The 27,967-nt window shown below is 31.6% G+C and overlaps 1 protein-coding gene and 1 pseudogene across 1 annotated transcript in view; one reads left to right on the top strand and one right to left on the bottom strand.

Annotated features, from left to right (window-relative positions):
* LOC111627042 (Y-box factor homolog) overlaps positions 1-15,241 on the bottom strand; it is a 54,630-nt gene extending 39,389 nt beyond the window's left edge. Inside the window, exon 1 of the mRNA XM_023370591.1 lies at positions 15,029-15,241. Coding sequence (XP_023226359.1) covers positions 15,029-15,080 — 52 coding nt within the window. The 5' untranslated portion in view covers positions 15,081-15,241. The remainder of the gene's footprint in view (positions 1-15,028) is intronic.
* Positions 15,242-16,970: 1,729 nt separating this feature from the next.
* LOC111627370 lies at positions 16,971-17,076 on the top strand (annotated as a pseudogene).
* The last annotated feature ends 10,891 nt before the right edge of the window (positions 17,077-27,967 follow it).

Genomic DNA, 27,967 nt, shown 5'->3' with positions numbered 1-27,967 from the left:
ATTTTCATAAATTCTGCATTTGTACTTTGAGTTCTACATGAAATGAACCTTCTAATGTACATTGATATGGACTGAAATTTATTAAGGGTTAAGCTAATTAAATTTTTCCTGCTTAGTCACATTACAAGTGTAAATATTCTTCAAATCTATCTATGTAATATTTTGTTCATAATTCACAACCAATCAACATTAAGTTTCTGCATTCAAAATTCTTTTTTCTAATTCATGTACCATGTTTAACCCTGGGGTAGTGCAGTGGGGTGTTTCGCCACCCCCAACATTTTAAAAGTTGCACTATTCATAGATTTCGCAAGAAATATTTGTGTCCTCTTCAGTAGCTTCATGATTTTATGTATAGAGCATGCTCAGAAATTACTACAATGCTGCAGAAATTCCAGTAAGAGAAAAACAACAGTTTTCAGTGGGGTGTCCAAACACCCCACAGTATTAATTACGTTTTTTTTTAAATTTTACAAATATTTATTTAGTTTTTTTTATTTTTCAAATAACTATAATGTGACCACATTTATTATTTATAATATAGATATAATAATCAATGTGAATAAAAATAATTTAAGTTTATTTTAATTCAAAATGGCTGACTTTCATAAACACATTGAGAAAATACCAAACATAGCAAGTTGCTTGTCATTTGCACTGAGTGCCAAAGTACAATGTCAGCTATTGAATCAGAGTGACAAAAATGCTTAAAAAACAATTTAGATTTTTACTATTGGTTTAATAATAAGATCTAATGTAATGAGTTTTGATAAATGTTGTTTTTTATTTTCATGGATTAATGTACTAATATAATATGTAATCATACTTGAATATAATCATATGCATAATAACACATGCCTTTACCAAATGAATGAGTAAATCTTTATGAATTTTTACTCACATGGTTTATGGACCCAAAAAAATGTCGGGGTGGACAAACGCCCCACTGCACTAATGCCGAAAAAAAACTCAGTGCACTAACGCAGGGTTAAAAGTGTTCCATTTATAGAACCTGATAAAGGCTAATAAAATAGTTAATAACATTAGTTGTGCATTAAAGTTTCGGGACTGCTAATTTCAGGAAGCCAATTTTTTTTAATTACAAGAAATGTTTTTAATCAAAATATGACCATCCTCAATTGCAATCTTAATATTTAATAGTTTAAAACAGAATAAACAAAATGAGATATCCAATTTGTATATTCTATTATAAATTGAATAGCAGCAACTACTATAAACATCTCTAAATCAACTAAGACCCGCTATCTGCAAGAAACATTGTGGTATGCTTATAACAAGACAAAGCAATATCCTGGCTATATTATGCATTAAGATATGAAATTTGAGATTAATCCACACCCTCTGTACCAACTTGTCACCATATGACTTTCACATTTTTGGGGCATAGACTCCATAGGGCTGCCCATTTGGACAAGGAGGTTCAGTCCAACTTCATGATTCAGTCAAGTAGCAAAATCAGGGTTAGTATTTTTTTGCAGGCAATGTATTCTTACTATCATTTATATCTTCAGTTCTGACTAAAGAAACAAATTCAATAACCTTAGACTTCATATATCACCCATAATATTCTTTAAAACACACAGAATTACAAAAAGGAAGGTACACATCTGTGATATTCTTTGAGAAATGGTTCTGCCTCAGGTGCTGAAAACTTGAATGTTAACTTTGGGTGTGGTGTAGGATGTTTTGTGAAACTACATTGAATTGTCTTTTTTTATCTTCAAATTTCCTTACATTTTTAGTGGTGTTTTCAGCTCTTCAAGCAACCTCATCATACCAAGTAAGATTTTACAGGAAACACTTTAGATTATGAATAGGATGTATATAGTGATCTTCAAGTTAGCACATTCTTTCAGAACAATAAAGTTTATGACGTTTCATCCAATTGCAACAATAACAGAATTTTTTAATGCAAATTTTTAGCATTAAGTTCATAAACACAATCTCCAGCAGTTCTGAAATTTTTCATTTCTTTGAAAAAAAATAATCAAATCTACATTAGGTCTATTTATAGATATATCAAGCCTAGAAAAAAATTACTTTAGCTATCTTCATTAAATGATGATTTAATATTAAAACACATTGTTGAACAACCAAGAAAACAAGTAAAATAGCACTCAAGTGTCATGTAGATATAGATAAAGTTTAAAGGTTTATAATCTCTCTTCCAGTTAAGATTTTAATATCTATTTAAAATTTTATTCTTCATATTATCCCAAAATATCATATTGAGATTCATCTACTAACGTTTTACAACTTTAATGACTCATCAAATCCAAAAGTAAAAAAATTCACATATGCTCAATGTCTAGCTTTCCCTGAAAGAATGGAGCAATTCCACATAGTAGCTTGAAGTATAAGAAATTTTGTCTTTTTTAAATGAAATTTGTGTGCTAGGGCAAAATGTTATTTTTTATTATATATATATGATGTCTGCATTATTGTTGATGAGTCATTTCAATATTTGAATACACCAATAAATTCCAATCCACCTTCAATTTCAATCCTATATCTTAATTTAGTAAAAATTTAGTCCTACAAGGAGGTCAAAGTATAGTCCTCATAGATTTCAATACTACTTTGTGTAGGCAAGTCCTGGTACAAATATTGAGCAAAGAGAGAGAGCATGCTTATTGGACATTTTCAAGAAAATTGAAGTTAAATCCTGAGCAACTGTTTTGCAGAACCTTTCGAGGACCATGTGATTTAGCAGCAATGTGCCTTAAAATGGAAATAAGATTGCTAATCACTCTCAAATGAATAAAGTTTTTTCCAAAATCAATGCAATTTTTATATAAAATAATTGTAAATTACGTGGTTTTGTATTTTGTTTGTTTATTTCTTTTCTATTGAAAATGAACATTTTCTATTCTTTGAAAATATTTTCAGAATCGTTTAATTTAAAGTTTTTTTAAAAACTCAAATAAGTATTTTATTATTTATGATTTTATTATTCTTACATTTTATTTTTACTGTCTACTTGTTTTATTATTAGCTGGGAAATGGAATAAATAATAATAAACCAGAGAAATTACATTGAAGGAAGATTATACTGTCACATACAAATAATTCAAATGCGATATTAGAAAATTTTAAACAATTAATTATATTATGTAGTGCAATCAAAAAGAAAACAAACTGTTTCTTTTCTTTGGCAATAGTGTGGAGCACATTCTTTTTGCCACCAAGGATTGATAGCTTAGATCAGTGGTTCCCAACCTTTTTTCATAAGCGTACCCCATGACTTTTCTTATCTCTAGATTGTACCCCGTGACATGTCATATCTCTAGATTGTACCCTTCATTTAAGAAATTTAGTGAGTAACCGTATTGTTAATTTTACATATTGTAACTTTAAATTAAAGAAAAAAAAAACTAAAAGAAAAAATGTATGATAAAGTTGTGATTGTTGCAAGGAACATTTTTTATCTAATAATTTTTTAATACTATTAGTTTGTGATACATAATATATTATTTTTTCTCCCATAATAACCAACTTTTTTCTGTACCCCTAAACAACCTATCGCGTACCCCTAGGGGTACGCGTACCACAGGTTGGGAATCGCTGGCTTAGATATTTAAGTGTCAGACTGCCGAATGGGATTGAGTTTTTCAAACTAGAACACTTGCTACATAGGATTTTATAATGTGTTAGTGTCATGCTGCTATTCAAAAATAAACTTGAAACTTGAGCAAGCATTAAACTGAAAATCTGCCATAAAGGCCTGTGAAATGCTTCAAAAGGCTTACGGCATGAGTGAGACCACAATCTCAGACCCAAGGCAATAAGATGTATCAGGAACATGACAAAGAGCATGATGTTCATTTCTTTATCAAGAGGATTGGATACCAGAAACTTCTTCCTCCTAGTCAGACAGTAAATTCAGACTTACAATATTTAGAGTTGTTTGCAGAAAACATTTGTTGCAAAAGACTAGAACTATAGCACAACTGAACCTAGCTCTTAAGTCAATGCTTCTATACACACAGCCTTCAAAATGTAAGTGTTTTGATATAAACAACATTAGTCTTTTCACTCCTCCTTACTTTCTGATTTAACCCCTTGTAATATTTTTATTCTCCAAAATGAAATTGAAGCTCAAGAGGAAGCCTTTTGATTCAGTCAAGGAAATCATCTGAATCACAACAGGTACTTTGGAAGTTGTTTTAAAAATTCCAGAGCATTTGAGACTTGACTGGTGGTGGGATCACTATATAAATTACAGGGAGGACTATTCTAAAGAGGATGGTGGCCAGATTTAAATTAGATGGTTGTATTTGGAGTTATGTTACAAGGGCCTAGGTAGGCCAAAAAGTACCAGCTCTAGACATTTTGGTATTTAAGTGCTATTGATTATTTTACCAATCAATAAATCTTTCTATTGTATATACCACTAGAGCTCTGAATACAAGTTTATTGCTTGAAGATATAACATATCATATGTTGAATTTGTCCATTGGCATCCAGTAACAGTTTTGTCATCTGGGAATACTTGTTATTGGAGATAATTATAACCATCTTCTATTAACAGTCATCACTTTCAAAACAGTCCCCTTCTGCATCAGTTCCAGCATTTCTGCCAAGTTTGAAATGCTCCCTGAAGTCCTGTTCTTAAAGGATGTCAAGCACCATCTGCAATTCATGCTGGTTGTCCTCTACCATGTCAAAACAATGACATTTCAACTTAAATTTCATCTTTTAAAACTGAAGAAATCACAGGAGGCCACACTCAGCAAGTATGGAGGTTGGGGAACAATACTGGTCTTAATGCATACTAAAATTGCATGTTTTCAGCACCATGTAAGAGGGAATATTGTTATAGTGAAACAACCAATTGCTATCATGCCACAATTATGCCAAATGTCCTCTCAGATGCCTTAGAACACCACAGTAGAAATCAGTATCCACTGTCTGGTCCACGAAGATAAATTCTTGACATGCAATCCCATGAAATGTCAAAGAAAATTATGAGCATGCTTTTGGTCATGCTTCAGACCTGCCTTGCCTTCTTTAGTCTTAGAGATTAAAAGGTCTTCCATTGCAAAAACTACTGTTTGGTTTCTGGGTCAGTCATCTTATCACAAATGATGATCCTGGAGATGTAGGTTGGGTCATCACAACCTCACTGATGAAGATCCTAACAGACACAGTGAATCTTCTGCTTGAGGCCCAGTAGCTCAGGCACAAACTTTGCTGCAATATGGCAGATGTTCAATTTAAATGTCAAGATTACCTGCACTGTTCCATTCAACACATTGATCTTGGTGACAATGCCTTTGATGGTTACCAACGATCCTCATGTTAAAGATGCTCACAGAAGGTCAACTTGATCTTTTGTCATCCTCCAGTGATGTTCTGCCTCTTTTCAAGTGAGCATACCATTGGACCACCTTGCCCATCTCATTCGGCCCATTCCATTCATCACTGAAGACTTCCCAAAGCATTTCAAAGATTTTTGTTGCTAATTTCTGAAATTGTACACAGAATTTGATGTTAACTCTTCACTCTAGTTTGTGATGTGATCACAAAACTGCACTATGACATTGTCAAAAAACTTGTGCAACACAATTTCCAACACAGTACATTGCCACTTTGCATACTGACTAATCAACACAAAGTACCTCTCACTGCATGCTTGTGACTGTAGTGTCCTCCTTGCATTGTTAAAGATTTAATCTCAAGAATTTTTTATTGCACTGATATCACTAAGCAATATGAAGAAAAATATGCTTCTGTCAAAGATATAAAAGCAATGTATAAATATATTAAAGTACATTGACTGAATCTGCTTACAGTAGCATTATTATATACTTAAATGCATTGTTATGCTTAACACCCAGTCACAAATATGCAAATTTGTAGCTAAAGTATTTACTCTAGTAAAGAAATATATCCAAAATATAAAGCCTATTGGATAGTAATTAGCAGCAGTAATCAACATTTCCACTGTGGTTAGAAAGTAGATACTTTAGTTTTGTGATAGTCATTCCATACCTTGTAATAGAAGTGAATAAAGATCACTTAAAACTCTTAACTCCCAATTTTTATTCCAATTGGTTAAAAATTTGGACAATAGAAAACACCCTATAGAATGTAAGTTAACTTCAATTTTATATTGTTTGCTTGTACAAAGTGCAACTACAAGAATTTTCAATTGAAGACTGCATTATTCTCCCCATGCCTGTAGCAATGTCATATCCAAAAATTTAACTCAAATATGCTGTGTTGCAAATACATAAAATTATAATTAAAGTAAATAATTAACGTCCCCCAGAGAAGATAGATGAAAATTCACAACTGTGTTAAATTGTATTTACAAAATATATCTGATACATATTCTTATTTTTTACTGATTTAGACATCCAAGGAAGCAATGTGGGAAAAACATACACAAAAAATTAAAGCATATTATAAGAAATGCAATAACCAATAAATAAAAACCAGACAAGGCTTCTACAAAAATTCTGCAAGATTTCCAGATTATTCCAGACAGAATTTCCCTAAAAATTCCAGATTTTTCAGGTAAGCAAACATCCTGTACATATTTTATCAGTACAAATTGCAATCAAAGTTTAAATATGCTACTTTACACATCTATTGAATCATTTTTAGTCTATATCACAGATGATGCAATTTCTATGGCTACTAATGAAGATAAAGAAATCCAACATTTAAGTCATCTTAATGTTTCCAGAAAAAAAGTAGCAGCATATCATTAAGACGAAAAAAAAATTTTTTTAATTCTTTACAAAAACAATATTCAAATACTCAGAAATAGACTCATTCGTAAATACTTCAAATAAACAAGTTTCTTTACTATACACTGTAATTTAGGGTTTCCCTATAAAAGTTATCCTTAAGCCTGATTCATACTTCATGAAAAGAAAAGGAAAAGAGAAAAGAAAAACCATATTAAACAGATTTAGTGTGCAACACTATACACATTACTAGTGACAATTGTATTCTCTTTTGGTTGATGAGAAAACTTAACAGAATTTCTATTTTTTCTCTATTGATAGCCCACAATTCTTTTGTCTTTCAACACAGAAATGTGTTGAAGGACACAAAAATAAAAACAAAATTGAAATGATAAATTATGACCCATCAAAGATAATTCTAAATCATTTATACATTTTAATCCAAATAAACAATTATGTATACTTAAAAAGTTCCTAAAATGCATTTTTTATATTTTAGCTATTTTCCTTCATAAAGTTATAATATTCTCTGCTCTCTTCTCAAATTGACTAATTCATATACTCTTAAGAATTTTACAACTCTTTTTGTACTTTTCAAAACAGGAGTTTGGTTGTAGCTAAGAAGTACCATATTTTAAATTGCAGGTACAGTCAATTCCGTTTAATTGGGCCACTGGTTAATCAGGGTAGCTGCTTTATTGGGCCAAATCTCAAAGAACAGAAACCAAACTAATAAATTAATACATAATTTAATCACTTAATTGGGACAGTAACAGAAAATAAATTTACTAAAATACGTCAAAAATTGCTAATCTTCCGAAAATATGTTGGCACTATTTATACTAATGTCATGTAGGCCTAATGGTTGGCAGAGAGAAAGTGATTTTGTCTTTTGCTTGGGCAGTTCGATTTTTCCAGAGAGGGTCAGCATAGCGAGATGTATCACATGGAAATTTAATCTGAGGTGAAGTTACTGACTCTTCTCGGGATTGGACCAGACAATCCCCTTAAAAGCAAACAGGACAAAGATTGCCGGGCAATTTTTCAAGGTCTCTCGACTGAGTTGAAAGACAGCTAGAGTTCCCTCGGAAGGTATTGTGTGCATAATTACATCTAGATTCAGACAGCAGTAATCCGATTGTTGAGACCAGCATCAAGCTGGTGGATTCTATGAATACTCCTGCCAAAGTGACCCATCAAGTAAAATGTCTTTTAGATGAACCCTTTTCTTTCTCCCTTTTTAGTTAGAACATGTTCTAACTAAAAAGGAAAAAGGAAGAAAGAAAGGAAAAAGTGTTCGATCAGGAACAGATCAAAAGGAAGAAAGAAAGGAAAAAGTGTTCGATCAGGAACAGATCAAAAGGAAGAAAGAAAGGAAAAAGTGTTCAATCAGGAACAGATCAAATGGTCAACCCTTGTGTACATCACTACTAATATTTGGCAACACTAGCATTATGCAAATCAGTTATCTATCATCATGGGTCTGGCAAATTTATAGTATCAATATTTTCTGTATTTTGGTTTAATAAAGCATTAAAATAGGTACCTAATTATTATTTTTTACCTACGTATTACATATTTTATTATTGAATTTATTATTAGTTTGTTTAAATGAGGCAGCCGCTTAATTGGGCCAAAACGAATTAACCCCAATTAAGCGGAATCGACTGTACTAAAAATGAATGTAGGTTTCTATTTTTGTTTTTAAATATGAACAGTCATGAGAAGAGAACATAAGAAAAGGACACATTACATTCTCTTTTCCATTCTCACAAACAAGACAAATCATAATTTACATAAATAAAATTTTTAAAAATTCATAAACAAAATATTAATTCAGATGTGAATTATAGAATCTCTTCTGATGAAGCAAGTTGATATCTTATTTATAATAGATTTTAATACCTAATTCTGAATAATAATAAAATAAAAACACATGAAATTTTTTAATGGCTACAAATTGTGACAATATAATTCCAGAACTGTTTCAGGTAAGAATACATTACTTGAAAACCTATGTAACATACCTTTTCCCCAATATTACAACATATTAGCAATTAAACTAAGCATCCATAAAGCAAAATTGCAATAACTGCTTAAAAAACTTACATTAATAAAAATGTTTAAGGTATAAATATACCTAAAGTATAATTTTCACATTGAATTATACTAAAATTACAACATTCATGTTTTGTTTCATTTTTATTATTTTAAAATAAAACACAAGCATGCTTAAATACCAATACAGTCGACCCCCCTATAATTACGGTCCCTATAATTACGATTCCTATAAAACTACGAAAAAATTGCTACCGGTATCCGTAAAAAATAGTAAAAGTTCCCTATAAACACCTCAAACGTCATCGGGCAGCCGAACTACTTTCCCGCCATCCGTAGCGCCAACTACGGAGAGATTTCTATCGTCTGGACAGTATTATATAAATTATATATAAATTAGGTACTGTACATATAATTATATATTAATTATATATAAATTAGGTACTGTATATATAATTATATATTAACTTATTGTAACTTTGTTATAATTAAATATATAATTTCCGCCGTCTAGCGTGGCGCCACGCTACGGAGATTTTTACGCTAACTATCGTCTGTCAGTATGTAAATTAGGTACCGTAAGTCTAATACAGTACTGTAATTTTATACATTTCTTGTGAAAGAAACATTTCTTATTCAACGGCGATTAAAATTATTTATATTAATGATGTCTCCGAAGTTCTACGAAGTTTTCACAGAAAAATAAGTTGTTAGAAATCGGCCGCTCTTTGCTGAGCTGTTCCGCGACGAAAACAATGTTGAGCAATGGCAATGTCGAATGGTGACACTCGGTAAGTAATCCTACAATTTTTTGTTTATAGCGTAGTTTATACGGATTATTCCCAAAAAATATATACGTATTTTGGAAATGTTGAGTCGGATTAGTCTAGAATCGATTAATTTTATGGAAGAAAATCTTTCAAACAGCCGTAGTCCGTAAACTTGATACATGTCGGGTTGTGATTGGAAGGATTCGTAAGAAAGCGGATTCCTAGAGAATGGAACGTATCTCTATCTTATAGGGGGGTCGACTGTAGTATATATTTATAAAATACTTTTGGAATGTACCGAGAATTTCAAAACAAACTAATCTAAATGAGCAATTATTTATTGTGACATCATCACAATGCCAGGCTATCATTTTTAATCACATTTTTAATTTATTTCATTTAAAATATATGCTCTCCACCCCAAATTAGTAGTGGTTTGCCCCTGTACATCATACTTTTCCTTCAGCAATAGAGTCATGCCAGTTATCTATAATGCCTTTCAGGGGAAAATTTTTGAATTGAAATAACATGACTTCCATTTTGCATCAAAAGTTTGTATATAGTTAATTGGACCTAAGCTTTTCAAATCTGGTATCGTCTTTCATCTATCTAACTCCATTCTCAAGAGTTAAAGAAAAACAGACAGACAACATACAGATGGACAGTGGGAAGGTCAACAGGTCTACAATTTTTTCAAATTGTAGCCCAAAAACAATGTTTGAGATTTTTAAAATAACTAGTTTAAAATTTCAATTTGTTTTTACTGCATTGTTTATATCATTGTTTATTATTTTTGTTAACATTTGCTAGACTTCATACATTAAAGCACACTCGTTAAAAAAAATTCTTCAAAACAAAGAAAAATCAAACAAAAACTGTTCTGACCATGATGAAAACCTTTAAAAAAGTTTTTGAAAAATTTCACTATGAAAAAGTCAATTTGGAAAAATTTCTGTAATTTTACTTTGGAATTTTTTTTATATAAAAACTTTGTTGTCTTTAGAATAGCACTTCTGTGAAAAGTTCAATTCCATTATATATAATAATTCTACATAAATGAGAGAATTTCAGCAAAAATTTCTATTAATATGTAAAATTAAGATGACACACTTATACTAGAGAACAAATATGACATTTCACAATTCTTAGTTACATGCCATGCTAAATGAATACTATTCTGGCAATAAAAAAATATTTTGGCAACATTAAGCATATTTCTCTCATCATTCCATTTTTAAGATTCTTACCAAATGTTAACTATAATCATAAGCATTTAATTTTTTATTTAAATGGCAAGATATTTATTCTATAAATTATTCAATAAAACTGTATTTCAGTTGAAGGATGTATTTGTTTCACATTCACTTTTGATACAATCATCAACTGACTATTATTGGATTGTTTGGAAAGTAAGATCGTTTTTTTTTTACCACTAGATGGATTAGTCATATTTTTCCCGCCATTTTCGTTCTAAACCATATTATCATTATATATTTTGACAGCTAGCATTTTAAGGCTTATTTGTAAAAAATTTTGTTTGATTTTGTGCAATTGTTTATTTTTCGTGTCCCATCAAATATGGAAGATCAAAATCAGCATTTTCGGCATATTTTGCTCTTTTATTACCGAAAAGGTAAGAATGCTATTCAAGTGAGAAAAAAATTGTGACATGTATGGAGAAGATGTATTGACAGAACGACAGTGCCAAAACTGGTTTACAAAATGTCATTCTGGCAATTTCAATATTGAAGATGCACCACGTTCTGGATGGCCAGTTGAAGCCACTGAAAACAAAATAAAGGTACCGATTGAAGCAAACTGCTGAATAATGTGATGTGAAATCACTAAGATTAAATTTGTCAAATTGAACCGTTTATGACTACTTGAAACAAATTGGTTTTGTTTCAAAGCTCGATATATGGGTTCCACATGTTCTTAAAGAGAGATAGATGCTCTCTTTGTTCTTAAAGAGAGATGCTCTTTGGATTTTAAGGAAATTTTTTTTTGGAGCTTTTTCCAGACAATTTAACAATTGATTTGAAAGTATATTGCCATCGAGTAAACAAATTAAGTAATATCATCAAACAGAAAAGGAGGCCAGAATTGATCAACAAAACAGGTGTAGTGTTTTACCACGATAATGTCAAATTTCACACAAGTTTGTTAACTCGTCAGAAACTGTTATAACTTAGATGGGACGTGTTATCGCACCAACCATATTCACCAGATCAAGCACACTCAGATTATTACTTGTTCCAGTCTATACAAATTTTTTTAACTATAAGACATTTACTTGAAATGACAATGTCAAAAATCACTTGGATCAGTTTTTTGTAAGCAATGATCAAAACTTTTATTAATGTGAAATCATGCTACTACCAGAAACGATGACAATAGGTATTTGACCAAAATGGTCAATATATAATTTAATAAAATATTTATTTATTATAAAAATATTGTTTTTTTTCACGAAAAAAAAAACGAAATTACTTTCTGAACAACCCAATAATTAATAGTGATTTGAAAGCCTTTGTAAATTTCTGAAAGATATGAAATAAAATACTTAGAGTAAGACCAGGACTATTTAACTTTTAGTAAGGAAAATTTCAATTTTATTCAATAATTAGCAACTGGAAGTTCATTTAAACCACATCACTAAAAACTATATTCTTTGTTCTATATTAATATGTTCATGTTGAATTTCTAAAAAAATTCTCAGTTTATTGTATAAAATATACTATAAAGTGTCCTGACACATGCATTCATATTTTTATTAAAGTAATAACATTTAAAAAGTAAATTGTAAAAAAAAAAAAAAAGCATTATAGATATTAATGAACAAAATATTGCAGTACTTTAATTTATTAAGCATGAAAAAGAAGTCACTCAATATATTGTTCCAAGTAACAAAGAAATTGTTTTAAAGATACTTGTAACATACAAATTAAACAATCACAAACAAAACCTTTTTTAATCAGTAACTGAACTTTAACGTAACTTCCGAATGTTTTCGGCTTTCACCAAGACCTGCTTCAGGTAATGAACTGAACTGACTTCCAAATTGGAATGTTAGAACCTGAAGCAGGCCTTGGTGAAGGTTGAAAATGTTTGGAAGTTACGTTAAAGTTCAATGATTGATTAAAACAGGTTTTGTTTATAATTGTTTATTTCTCACTCCAGTATTCTTGAGAAGACTGTTATAACATACAAATTCTTTTTTTCAATAGTTCCTACTCATTTCATGATACCCTTGTTTACATTTTTTTATCATCATGTTCAGTCTCCTTTCTTCAATGATGATTTCAAATAGATTCACAAAACACTACATTATGACCCAAATAGCCCCTTTTGACAGTTCAGCTGTGAAAATCACAAACAAAGCCAAACAAGAGAACAACAAATATGGTATCTATCAGTCACTAAGTACAATAGAGTATTGATTATCCGAATGTTAAATCAACCAAAACATCAATTAACCGAAAGCTTTCCAGTCAGCAAATTTAAATTTCCGCTAGTGCTGTGGTGCTGCAATCTTTGGCTACCCCAATATTATTTTCGTTGGTGTGCATGTTTTAGCTGGCAGCATTGGCACGACCATGAGAGGGTACTTAAGGACGTGCCAAGATTTGAACGAATTTCAACATGGGATAGGTTAATATATTTTTTCATACATAATCGGTTATCCAAAAATCAATTTTCCGAACAACCGAATCAATTGGGAACTGCCCAATTGAATCGGATAATCAATGCTCTACTGTATATGCTTTATCTCTACATGGAAACCAACAGACATTTTGGCTACGCACACTAAATAATGCTTACGAATTACTTGTTCAAAATTATAACACAGCTTAAACTGAAAGGAAGAATCTCACCATGGTATATTTAATTCAAAATTGCTTGCGTAAAACAGCTTTAGGGAAAAAAATAATAATTTCCACAATTGCCTTCTCACTACTGAATTCCCTCGAACTCGGTATATGCACAATGGAGGTTATATCAGATGAACATTTTTCTTATTTAGACCCAAATAGCCCCAGTCTACTCTAATTTATCAGATGAATAGCCCAATTATAGCCAAAAAGCCAATGATTATAGCCAATTATAGCCAAAAAGATGAATAGCCAAATAGCCCCAGTCTACTCTAATTAATCAGATGAACATTTTTCTTATTTAGACCCAAATATCCCCAGTCTACTCCAGTCACAATGAACATTTTTCTTATTTAGACCCAAATAGCCCCAGTCTACTCTAATTTATTAGCTGTTTGTTCCATACTGGTTATTTTTACAAGAAATAAACCTCTACTCTTCGCTTACCGAATAGACCAATCTTTACTACCGCATATAAACAGCATCCTAGTCAAGATTTGTAAGCCATGCCAGACATTCTGATATTGAAAACCAAACATGTTTTCACAATTTCCAATACTTATGAAGATATATATCTAAGTATTGGAAATTAAAAACTCAAAAATTTTTTGAATTTTGAATGATTTTTTCACAATAACTGGTTATTTCAGTTTTAAAAAAACAGTTCCATAATTACAAGTTTTGTTTTAATTCTAAAGACAAATTAAAAATCATACTTATAGATACATAAAACCCAGCTACAAGAACAAATAAAATTTAAAATCATCATTAAATTATTACAACATTAATATTTTAATATAAATATAAAACACAAGTTATAGATTAAAACCAATTATAAATAAAGTAAGCAAAGCAAATTATTAAATATGTAATTAATCATCAATAAAATGAAATTAAATTTAAAAAAAAAAAAAAAACAGGCACTATTTCGAAGAGAAGCAACAGAATCAAAAATCATATAGTAGGGGGAGAAAATATTTAAAGCATTTCGGAGATGCAAATAAAAATATCTAAAACTATTTTTGAGCACTCAACAGGAAACCATTTAAAAAGTAAACATGATAAGAAAACTTGCTTAGTTAGCCATTATATATAATATAGAGCAAACATTAAATGGAACTGCTAAATCATCATTATTAATAATAATCCAATTTAATAAATACTGTATATTTATATATATATATATATATATATTTAATAATTATTATTTTAAAACCCAATTTTTATTCCGTTTAAAGGGTGGATTAAAGCGGAAGATTCCTCTACGTTACAAAATTTTTTACTTAAATATTACCGTGGGCCACCTTAAATTATCGTAAACAAAGAAAGATATATTTAGCATAACAAACAAGCCGGCCGCCAACATTGACGAAAATTTCAGCCCTCTAACGCGCATAAACAACCCGAAATGAGCTTTTTAACGGAGATTTTAGGCACAGAAAAGTCTCCTTTAATTAAATTGATTGACGATTATCTGTATTAAGCGATATAATTTATATAACACTTTAAAAATGAAGAAGATAAGAACGATTTTCATAACAAAGATACGTATGATGGCTACTACGCTAAGCCTAACGTTTATTTGACTCTTTCAACGAGCGATTATTACCAATTATCTTTTTCGATGCTGTTTGATCCGTTTGCCTTTGCGTATCCGACATGATGACTCGTTTACTCAGCTCAAAATGATGTTATACAACCGTCCCTCCTTCCTCTTCCGATTCCCGATGTTAACTCGCTCGCTCCTCCAGATCTTCGACTTTGTTCTCACACTCCGTCCGCATCCACGCCGGCGTTTGCATTTCTATAATCCCGAATACCCTAACCGCTTACTGACGTCACGCATGCATCGAAAGATCTGTTTGGTCGACGATATTATCCTTACTCGATCCTATTCAATCAAATTTCTCCATTCAACTTGACGTCATTAACATGTTAGGGTTAATTACGGTGAAAATATATACCAAACTGATCGTTACTTTAGGTAAATTTTTTTTATCATCATGTTCAGTCTCCTTTCTTCAATGATGATTTCAAATAGATTCACAAAACACTACATTATGACCCAAATAGCCCCTTTTGACANATCTGTTTGGTCGACGATATTATCCTTACTCGATCCTATTCAATCAAATTTCTCCATTCAACTTGACGTCATTAAAATGTTAGGGTTAATTACGGTGAAAATATATACCAAACTGATCGTTACTTTAGGTAAATCTCATTGGATAAAAATATATTTTGTTATAAAAATTTTTTTAAATAGTATATAATTTCATTTATATATATTTTATAATTATTATATCGGTTTAAGAAACCTGAAATTGTAACTATGTTAATATTATATTATATTAATAGTCCATCTGTAAAGTCTCCCTCCCTCTTGCGGCCGTTGATTTGCCATTAGAAGTAGTTACCGGTAGGTTTATTATTTCACATTATCCAAATATTTAAAAAAATATCCGTACGTACGATTTTATGTATTTTTTAAAAATTATTTTTTCCTTATCGGTTATTATTTAATAATATTATGTTATCGATATCGATCATTTTAATAATCGCATTTTATTTTCGGGCGTAGTTTTGGATCACGTGGCGCTTGCGTTTTCTCTTTACATTACGGCCATTTGAATAGGCTTAAATCACGTGTAAGTTCAGGTATTATTTTAATATTTTCGGCCATATCATTTATCGTTATCGCATTTTAAGTATATTATATGAAATTTGTGAGCGAATTAACTTATTCTGAATCGAAATGATCGATTTTATATATATTTTTACGTGAAAGTATGTTGCATCCAGTGTATGGTCCTTTGTAGGCTTAACTAAGTACGTTCAAAGACTCATTCTTAGACTCGCTCCATACAAATCATGCAGTTTTTTGCGTTGTAATGTGCTTTTATCGGTATTAAAAGCTGTCAGAGGCATTCGAATTTATAAAAATAAATCGTTTTCTATTACTTTTCAATTAAATTTATTTCCAGATGTTTAATTGAATTATTCTTTTCGTGATTTTGTATTTAGGCTAAACTGATATTAATCTAAAAAAAAAAGGTTTTGCATTGTTCTTATCCTTATCTCTCTTCTTAAGGACAGAAATTTTTTTTTTATAAAATTTGAATGAGTGATTTTTACTATATAAAATTCCAAATCTTAACCCAATTTATTTAAAAAAAAAAAAATTATAGCTGATCAAGCTTATAATTTATATTGTGGATATATAGCCATATTGAATTGTGTGTCTGAATACTTAATTGTTAATAAATGTGGTGTTTTATTGTAATTGTTTTATATATGTGCAACATGAACAAATGAGATTTACTTTCTTTGTTCTGTAGTTACACTATTTACTCTTTGAGTAAGTCAATGACTTTGACTTTTAATGTTGTCTTTTTGGATCTAAATTAGATGTGTTTTCAGATTTTACTTATGTGAAATATCTACAAATTTGCAGTGATATATATATACTTAGTGAAGTGAGAAGTTATAAAATATTGAAGGGGGGTTTTTTCCTGTTTGTTCAGGGTTTGTGTTAAAATTTTTTAAAAATTAGCTTTGTGCAGGTGTAATATTGTAGCCTGTTAGTTAACTGAGGTGCAATTATTGCCAGTTGAAAACTATTTCCAATTTAAAAAAATTAATTTTATCTTAAAGAATGAAATGCTTTACTTCTAGATTATTTTTTTTCTGTAGGAGTTTCAATCTATCTAACACAGAACAACTACTTCAAAATAAAACTGTTAATTTGGAAATACAGCGTTTCGGACAAGATTCAAGTTCCAGATGGGGGATTTTTGACCTCCTTGTACAAGCTGAAAAGTCAAAGGAACCATACCTGTACATATGACCTTTTGCGAGATATTCACTTCGAAAGGTCAGTTTTTAACATGTATCAGTATACAGCCTACTCTCCATGCTCTGCATGTAGTCATGGGCTTTGGTGCTCACTGTCGCTTGTACTATACCTCTGCGCCCGGGTGGAGGCGAGTCCCCACATCCTCTAAAACTCATAAAGTAGTCAGTGAACAGTCAAGTGGGCGGCTCGAAGCTGGCATAGTTTTGTGGGCTAAATAGGAAAACATGATAGTCTTAGCAGAGTGATGTGACTTGCAATCTCATGCAACCCGATTTTGGGGCTTTATCTCTTGAAGGGTTGCTTGTAGAGGTATGGTTATTTTGACTTTTTTGCTCCTGTAGGTATGCTCTACAGCTTTGATAAGATCCCAAACATCTCATTCAGAGCTTGAATTGAGCTGCTTTTCATTCTATAAAATAAATACATTTTTGTTTTTTAAATTTAGAAAAAACTGTGTGTATATTTTCATTATCAAATAGTTGCATTTTTTTTATACATTACTTTTTGTTAGTCAATAGAAACAGTTGTTGGTACAGTTTTTTTCAGTGATACTAAATAAAAATTAAGCTATTTCCACTAAGTTAGCCACTATAGTGCTAGTGCAGTGAGGTTCACAAGTGCTGAAGTCAGAAGTTAAGATGGCTGCCACCATAAACTATACACATACTGTACTGTACCTCAAATGAAAATTGTGACTTACAAAAATCTATTTTAAACTAATTATTGGAGAAATTAGAAATGCAATTTTTTTACATAATTTTCCATTCTAACAAACATTTCTAGATTTATTAGCAATGGCAAATTTGCACATTGTTTTTGTTTACCATATAGGTAATTGAATTTTCTTAATTGGATGCCTCCAATATTTTATAGTCTGTGACAATTCTGTTGTTTCTGACTAAACATTTTCATACAAAACAAATTATACAAAGAATCAAACAAGAATGCTAAGTAGCAGTGTTTCCTACAAAAGCAGAAATTGCTTAAAACACCTTCCAGTAACTTAAGTAAAGCACCTTTACTAGGAATTGCACTCAAAAGATCAAACTACCAGGAACATCAGCTGTGTTCAGCAGATTGAACTGTTCTGGAGTTGAGTATTTCACTGCTGAACATCCTCTACAGTAGTACTGTTTTGGAGCATGCTTGGCATTTTGATATCACATTTTACATTTCATTTACGTTACTTTTGGGTAGCTATAACTGATCTAAGATGGCTATGCCTACATAGCATGTGAAGTGTATATTATTTACTCATATGAAAGTGCACATTACAGTATTAATCCATTTAAAAACAGAAATATGCAAAAATAAAACATTTAAGATATTTAACAAAGAAATTATATATATTTTTAAAGTGTTTGTAAAGAAGCGGCAGCTACTATAGCATTACAATCCTCTTGCATTTAACTCTTAATTCATTGTTCAGCAGATTTGTTGCCATTAAGTAACAGTTACTACTACCTTATCTTCACTCAGTTGAAACTGTTGTCTGCTGAATGCAGCCATCAAATTATGACTGGAGGAGACTGGGAACAGATTTATAATGACATTAATAAATACCAAAATATATCATTAATTTTTTTCTTAAATTAAGGGATTAATATTACATTTTTTTATATATACAGTAGACCATCGATTATCCGACTCCTGATTAACTGTCACATCGGTTAACCGACCGTTCTAGTCGGCAAATTTCAAATGTTCGCTAGTGATGTGGCATTACAATATTTGGCTATATCTTGGCTACTTTAATATTATTTTTGTTAAATATTTACGTGTTTTAGCTGGCATCAACGGCTCGACCATTGAAGGGAGGCCGGTATTTAAATGAGACTTAATTTTCTAATTATGAGTGGTTGGTTGTTTCGTGAGCAATAAAATAATTTTTAACGATACAATAGCAATGATTATTATTTTAAAAAAAAATTGTTGGGCTAAACATCGATGAATATTCAATGCAAAGTTGGTTAATAGCGATATACTAATAAACTAATTGCATGGGATATCCTAATATACTATACTAATAATGTATTTTTTTCCTTCTTTTTGGTTATCTGATTTTTCAGTTATTCGACCAACCTGAGTCCCCAATTGAGTCAGATAATTGATGCTCTACTGTATATCTATAAACAGGTTTCTGTAATTATTAAAATTGTCTCGTTTGTTTAACAGTACAATGACTGAATGTATTAACGTTTTATAACCGACACGATACTTGAATTGTAAATAAATGCATCTGATTTAAATTAATTGAAGTTTTAAGTCTTCATCCATTTGAATATCGAAATTGGAACTTAAGTTTAAAGTATTTAATTTTGTCGATTTGTACTGTTTACAACATTTATCAAAGGAACAATATCTGCTTTTATCTAAACTTTTCTACAAACAAAGCTACCACTCGAATTGAAAAGCCCTCTAAACCTGCTGTCGAGTGAGTCTAGAACAAATAGGTCAAATAACTTGTTTCTAATTGCTGTCTACATTGTGGCAGGCGAGAAACGTCATCTCTGCAATGAAATTTTTCTGAACAGCGGTCTACCCGATCTGTAAACCATTGTCGGTCTCTAAATGTTGTCTCTGCAAGCGGCTGTGGGAATTTAGTCATAGGTTTCGTCTCGCTTGGACGGGCTGACCATGTGGAGTTTTCTGGATTTTCTCCATGTCTGTAACATCTAAATAGGGGCCAATTTTTTTTTTAAAGACCTCCTGGAAGGGTGATCTGTCTAGGGGGATGCCAAGTGTTAGTTGCCATAACTAAACAAACAAACAAGTGTTTGTTTGTTTAGTTATGGCACCAGGGTTATGGTTTAGTTATGGACCATACTGAAGAAGTTTACTTTTTTTTTTATCACAACCTTTGTCTTCATAAACATATGAAGAGCACAAAATAAATTTTTTAAAAAATGGAATGATAATTCATGTATTATTGTGTTAAATAAGTGAACCTTTTGCTTGTTTTTAAAGATTACTACAAAATTATTTTTCCTACTTTTTTTTTGTTCAGTGGGCACTAAGAGGGCCTTTTTATTATGTCTATCATGGGTTTGGCCTGTAATAGGGACAGCCGGGTCTCCTAGAGTAGTAGTCTGACATCATAACTGCTTGTCCATCTGGACATCTATTCCCAAGATTGTTAACTTAATTATACGAAATGTATGTGAGATTCTTACTGCTCTGATAAATAGAGGAATGATTCTGGATTCCCACCAGCAGTCAGAAGAAATTTTATTAAAATGGACAAAACCACTTTACTGATTATGAGTATGGTGCATTCAAAATTTAGTCTAGAGCAAGAGTGGCAAACCTAAGGATGTGTGCCCAAAGTGGCATGTAATGTATCGTACAATTTCAGTTTATCATCTCTTGTCTTTTTCAATCAGCTTTTTACATTTATTCTAATTAAAGCATATTCTAATTTATTTAATATCATTATTCAGTTTAAAACTTTGGCTTACACAAACATCTTTAAATTAAAGTCAAGTATGCTTATTATATGGCAGGCTCAAAAGGGTTTGCCATCCCTGGTCAGGAATAAGTCATGAAGTCATGCACACTAAGTGGAACTATGTTGTTGATTCAAATGAAATTTGATGAATTCATGACAGAAGAGTTACCTCATATGAAGAAAATTGTCTATTGATGCTGATATTTCTAAATTTATTCAAGTATACAAACTATGGATTAAAGATGAAATGACAAGTAACTGGCAATATTAAGCAATCTGAAAAAAATCTTATGACTTCACTAACATTTGAACTTTAGCCCTTAGACAGACTGACCATTTTGTGTGCTTATCAGTCAAAATGTGCAACAGAAGTAAGAATAAGAATGACGTTGTTACTTTTGTTCAAGTTTATGAAAATTTATATGTATTTTATTTGAATACATCTAACCATTGATTTAAATGCAAAAGAAGGGCCTAACCTAACTGCATTAATAAGCATTAGAGGAGGCTGTATGCTGTTCCAATGTATAAGAGAACCCTGCATTTGGTTCAGAATTTAGAAGGGTCTTTCCACTACTCATTAGCTTCTTTTGCTGTTGATAACCGAATGCAGGGTTCTCTTATGTTGGGATATCATACAGCCTCTTCCAATGCTTATAAATGCNATTAATATTTGTTTGGTTGAAGTATTTAAAAAAAACATAAATTACTGGATAGATAGATAGATAACACTTTATTGCACCAAAAATACATCTGCGCTGGATCCAGCTGGAATGATGTTGATCCAGCAAAAATCCAGCTGGATTGAAAACACTGCTGGATTGCAATCTCTAGTCACGACGCGTACGTATACCAGATAGGTAACCTTGCGGCGCAGTCGCGTGGTCGGCGATATTTACAGTGCGCATGTCCGAACGTGTATATTATATAGATGTCGAAATCCCCCCGCGGGGGAGAGGGACAAAATTAAGGCTTACCGTGAAGAACTCGGCTTCTATTATACTATTTTAGATGCGGTTTTTTACTTTTTTGACTGCGTTTTAATAGGGTACGTCAAGAGAATGTACACTAAGAAGGGATTTTTCAAAATTCCCTCCCGCAGGGAGTGTCATACATTTATAATAGATACATTTTGAGCCACAGCAACGCGTGGCCGGGTACAGCTAGTATTTACATAAGATTTTATTCTAGTTATAAATTTAATTTAAGTGGGTTAACTTTCTTGCTGGTTCAGTGTTATATTTTGAAGCAAATATCTACCTTGCAAAAAAGTATAGTCTTCAGGTGATGTAAAAATACCGTTACAACTCTTGTTGTAGCAGCTCTGTGCATTGTATTTTCACATTCCACTTACTAGAACTCCACCGACTCTAAATTCACATGCCTCTTCGTAAACACCGACCATTTCGTTTCTTAAAAAGAGACGATTTAAAGTCAAATCAACAATCGTATATAAAAAAAAACTCAAAAAATAAAACTAAAATAACTAAAAACAATACAAAAACACTTAAAAACACACACGTGCTAACGCGGGATTAAGGTCCCCTCGCATTTCGCCTCCCACATAACATCCCTTAAAACTTAATTACTTAATATAAATAACTAAATTACACTGAACCCACTCCCTCTTCTAACAATGAGATGTTTTATGGCCGCAATAAGCCGCACCCATTATCGTTGAAAGTAAAAGAAATACAAATTATTTCAACTNTCTTTTTGTCTATCTGATTTTTCAGTTATTTGACCAACCTGAGTCCCCAATTGAGTCAGATAATTGATGCTCTACTGTATATCTATAAACAGGTTTCTGTAATTATTAAAATTGTCTCGTTTGTTTAACAGTACAATGACTGAATGTATTAACGTTTTATAACCGACACGACACTTGAATTGTAAATAAATGCATCTGATTTAAATTAATTGAAGTTTTAAGTCTTCATCCATTTGAATATCGAAATTGGAACTTAAGTTTAAAGTATTTAATTTTGTCGATTTGTACTGTTTACAACATTTATCAAAGGAACAATATCTGCTTTTATCTAAACTTTTCTACAAACAAAGCTACCACTCGAATTGAAAAGCCCTCTAAACCTGCTGTCGAGTGAGTCTAGAACAAATAGGTCAAATAACTTGTTTCTAATTGCTGTCTACATTGTGGCAGGCGAGAAACGTCATCTCTGCAATGAAATTTTTCTGAACAGCGGTCTACCCGATCTGTAAACCATTGTCGGTCTCTAAATGTTGTCTCTGCAAGCGGCTGTGGGAATTTAGTCATAGGTTTCGTCTCGCTTGGACGGGCTGACCATGTGGAGTTTTCTGGATTTTCTCCATGTCTGTAACATCTAAATAGGGGCCAATTTTTTTTTAAAGACCTCCTGGAAGGGTGATCTGTCTAGGGGGATGCCAAGTGTTAGTTGCCATAACTAAACAAACAAACAAGTGTTTGTTTGTTTAGTTATGGCACCAGGGTTATGGTTTAGTTATGGACCATACTGAAGAAGTTTACTTTTTTTTTTATCACAACCTTTGTCTTCATAAACATATGAAGAGCACAAAATAAATTTTTTAAAAAATGGAATGATAATTCATGTATTATTGTGTTAAATAAGTGAACCTTTTGCTTGTTTTTAAAGATTACTACAAAATTATTTTTCCTACTTTTTTTTTGTTCAGTGGGCACTAAGAGGGCCTTTTTATTATGTCTATCATGGGTTTGGCCTGTAATAGGGACAGCCGGGTCTCCTAGAGTAGTAGTCTGACATCATAACTGCTTGTCCATCTGGACATCTATTCCCAAGATTGTTAACTTAATTATACGAAATGTATGTGAGATTCTTACTGCTCTGATAAATAGAGGAATGATTCTGGATTCCCACCAGCAGTCAGAAGAAATTTTATTAAAATGGACAAAACCACTTTACTGATTATGAGTATGGTGCATTCAAAATTTAGTCTAGAGCAAGAGTGGCAAACCTAAGGATGTGTGCCCAAAGTGGCATGTAATGTATCGTACAATTTCAGTTTATCATCTCTTGTCTTTTTCAATCAGCTTTTTACATTTATTCTAATTAAAGCATATTCTAATTTATTTAATATCATTATTCAGTTTAAAACTTTGGCTTACACAAACATCTTTAAATTAAAGTCAAGTATGCTTATTATATGGCAGGCTCAAAAGGGTTTGCCATCCCTGGTCAGGAATAAGTCATGAAGTCATGCACACTAAGTGGAACTATGTTGTTGATTCAAATGAAATTTGATGAATTCATGACAGAAGAGTTACCTCATATGAAGAAAATTGTCTATTGATGCTGATATTTCTAAATTTATTCAAGTATACAAACTATGGATTAAAGATGAAATGACAAGTAACTGGCAATATTAAGCAATCTGAAAAAAATCTTATGACTTCACTAACATTTGAACTTCAGCCCTTAGACAGACTGACCATTTTGTGTGCTTATCAGTCAAAATGTGCAACAGAAGTAAGAATAAGAATGACGTTGTTACTTTTGTTCAAGTTTATGAAAATTTATATGTATTTTATTTGAATACATCTAACCATTGATTTAAATGCAAAAGAAGGGCCTAACCTAACTGCATTAATAAGCATTAGAGGAGGCTGTATGCTGTTCCAATGTATAAGAGAACCCTGCATTTGGTTCAGAATTTAGAAGGGTCTTTCCACTACTCATTAGCTTCTTTTGCTGTTGATAACCGAATGCAGGGTTCTCTTATGTTGGGATATCATACAGCCTCTTCCAATGCTTATAAATGCAGTTATGTTAGGTCCATTTTTTGCTCTTCCACCATGGTTATACTGGATGTTGATTTAAATGGTATTTGAATTGCATGAAATAAATATGTAATTACCGAAAAAACCAGCAATAATTTCAGCAAATAAAAACCAGCAAAAAATTCACTTCCAAACGAATGTTTTTCACTGTCTTCAACGGTCATCATCAGGTTCGATTCTAAAAATTCAAAAATTGCATCTTGAAGTTATGCACATGACTGACGTAGCACTGACGTAGATCTGTTATACCGTTGAAGATGGTGGAAAATTTTCATTTGGAAGTGAATTATTGCTGGTTTTTTTTTGTAATTACTTATTTATTTTATTGAATTTACACACCAGTAGTATTATGATGAGTGATGATTGTATTGAATTGCATGATTTCAGTTTAACGTTTATTGAAAAAAAATTAACAAAATTTTCGTTAATTTTAATGTTTAGGCCTGTGCTAATTACTATGATGATGCAATTGTATCGTTGTTATTTTTAACTTTACATGCTCAAACATAGTAAAAAAAAGAAAAAAAGAAAATTTCATCTGTTGTGATTTTACAAATGAACATGTTTACCACATTTTTGAATTTATTGTCACAGAAATCAATTTCCTGGGTGTGAGATAAACAGATCAAAGCAAAATGTTTCTATCTGGAATATTCATATCCTGTCCATAAAACTGATTTCTGTTGACAAGAAATTTACATCATAGGCATTAAACTTGGCTTGATGGGGAAATGTAGAAATAATATCCAAGATTAAAGCTTGATATTTAATGAAATTAGGTTAGACATTGATTTTTATTTTATCTCCCCATTTTTTCCTTTTCTTTCAAGATTTTCAGGATGGTACAGAATTAAATTTTTTCAAAAATTTTATTTTTTGTGACAGAATTCTAACAAGCTATGAACTTTTACACTTTTATGGTCATGTATTTTAATATTTTATATAGTCATATGCATGTTTGTTTCTTTTGGGCTTGTTGTGTAATAGGAGTAGAAATCAACTGCCTGATTGCATTTTCAAAATTTACTGTTAAGTAAATAAATAAAATTTATTAGAAATATTTGAAATTAGTTGATAATTACAAGTGATTAAAACAGTACGTTTTAATCACTTGTGGTAATTACAACTTTAGTGGAAGATCACATGTTTATTTGTGATCTTCCACTGAATTCTAAAAAGTATCTAGCTGTGCCATGCATGAGGAAACATTGTGGAGCACTGCTTTAGATCAACTATATTGTTAATTACCATCATAATTCTACTAGCTGATGAGACCAGTATTGCTCGGCCAAAAAGTAACAATAGCAAAAATTAATATCATTAGACTATAGCCAATCTTACCCATTTTCACCAGGTGCAAGAATTAGATCTCTATTTCGAGGCTAATTATAAAATTTTTAGATTAGTCTAAAAATATGTTCAATTTCCCACAAACATGCAAAAAACTGCATCTAAAATAGTACAGGAAAAACAGCGTTCTTAAGGATAATCCTTAATCCCCCTGTGGAGAATTTCCAAAAATCCCTTCTTAGTGTGAATTCGCATGACATACCCTGTGTACCAAATTTCCACTTTCAACTCCTAAACATTTGAGCTTTGCGCTTATTATCATCATCCTGTCTCTATTATAAGATTTGTAGTGTTGGTAGTAAAAAGTTGTCCAGAACAACTGGATCTGTTCCTATACAACCTTGTTTTTCATGAGTGATTCCAAATTAATTAATATTGTCTCAAGCATATTGGATCATGATAAGACAAATAAGATAGCAGTCCTGTAGACATAACAATACATAAATTTGAATCATACCACCATGATTTTTCATGACTAATGGTATAAGTTATGATTTATAACAGGCCTGGCCAACCCATGGCCCATCACATTAAATTGTGTGGCCCACTAAGCAATATTATAAAGCTATTAAAACTTTTGTTTCCCATAATGTGTATACCAAAACAATTAAATAAATGAAAATTTGCATGTGTCATTGTTATAATGCGCAAGTGCGAGTACGAACTCTTGGTATAACAATAAAATCTTATTCATTTTGTATTTGTTTTACTTTTTTAAAAGCATGTTTGCCTAAATTATGGCCCACTGTAATGTTACGCGTGAACAAATATGATAAGGAACAAATCAGCATAGACGAGTATTGTATAGATCAGGCCTGGCCTGCAAAACAATTTGGGTTGGCCAGGCCTGATCTATACAATACTTGTCTATGCTGATTTGTTCCTTATCATATTCATGTTTGTCTGTAATTGATTTATATTCTTACCAATTTAGTCTTGTATATCTATTAAAAATTATATACTCTGTTGCCAATGTGTTAACTTAATAGAACTTTGACAAATTAACTAGCTAGATCACTATCAAAACCTTCCAAAGTTTAAATTGCTCTACAGGCATTGTATACAGACCTTGTTGTATGCACTGTTATAATTCATAGCAGTTCCTTCATCTTGCTTTTGCATAACCTATATACCTTTCTCTTTACAAAACAAATAACATGGTTACAATCTGACTCTATAATTACTATAAATTGTGTACAGGTATAATTAAAATTATAACTTTTTTAGTAATAGTGTCATCACTATTTTATGGCACTCCTGGTTGAAAATCACTTACAAGGGGATCTTACGGTCTTGGAAATTCAGTTAGGGATAAGACTTTGCAGGTTAGTAGTATACCTGAAGGATGTCCACCCAGAAGAATTGTAAAGCGCACTAGCCAGAAGATTCCGAGAAAAAAGGCTCCTTAAGGTTTTAAGCGCAGCTCATATACCGATCGATTTTACACTGTGGCAGTACAGCGAAATGGCTGAGTCTGTAGCGAACTCGCTTGCCACACGGGCGATCTAGGTTCGATCCTACTTTCGGCTAACTTTTTGTTTGTTTGTTTGCTTTTTAATTGTTCTAAAAATTGTAACAACTTTTAAATAAATAAAGTGATGATATTTTTAGGTCATTAACTTTATTTAAAAGTTGTTACAATTTTTTAGAACAACTAAAAAACAAAAAAAAAGTTAAGGATAATCCTTAATCCCCCTAGCTGAAAGTAGGATCGAACCTAGATCGCCCGCGTGGCAAGCGAGTTCGCTACAGACTCAGCCATTTCACTGTACTACCATAGTGTAAAATCGATTTGGTATATGAGCTGTGCTTAAAACTTTTAGAGCCTTTTTTTCTCCAATTCTTCTGGGTGGACACCATTGAGATATACTACTAACCTGCAAAGTCTCATCCCGAACTGAATTTCCGAGACCGTAAGGTCTTCTTGTTAGATGCTGAATTTGTTTTCCTTTCACACTTTGGCAAAACTAAGAAATTTATAAAGAGTGGAGCTCTTATTTGTTGAATACTTGAATCTAGTGGCTTGTAAAATATTAATGACAAGTCACTAAAATTGATGAACACACTAAATGCCAAATCAATGAAGTTGATAAATACT

Source organism: Centruroides sculpturatus, unplaced genomic scaffold (genome assembly GCF_000671375.1).
Source record: "Centruroides sculpturatus isolate CEXI.00-Female unplaced genomic scaffold, Cexi_2.0 scaffold33, whole genome shotgun sequence".
Taxonomy (NCBI): Eukaryota; Metazoa; Arthropoda; class Arachnida; order Scorpiones; family Buthidae; genus Centruroides; species Centruroides sculpturatus.
The sequence above is the reverse complement of the archived record's forward strand: the minus strand, read 5'-3'. Positions and strand labels throughout refer to the sequence as shown.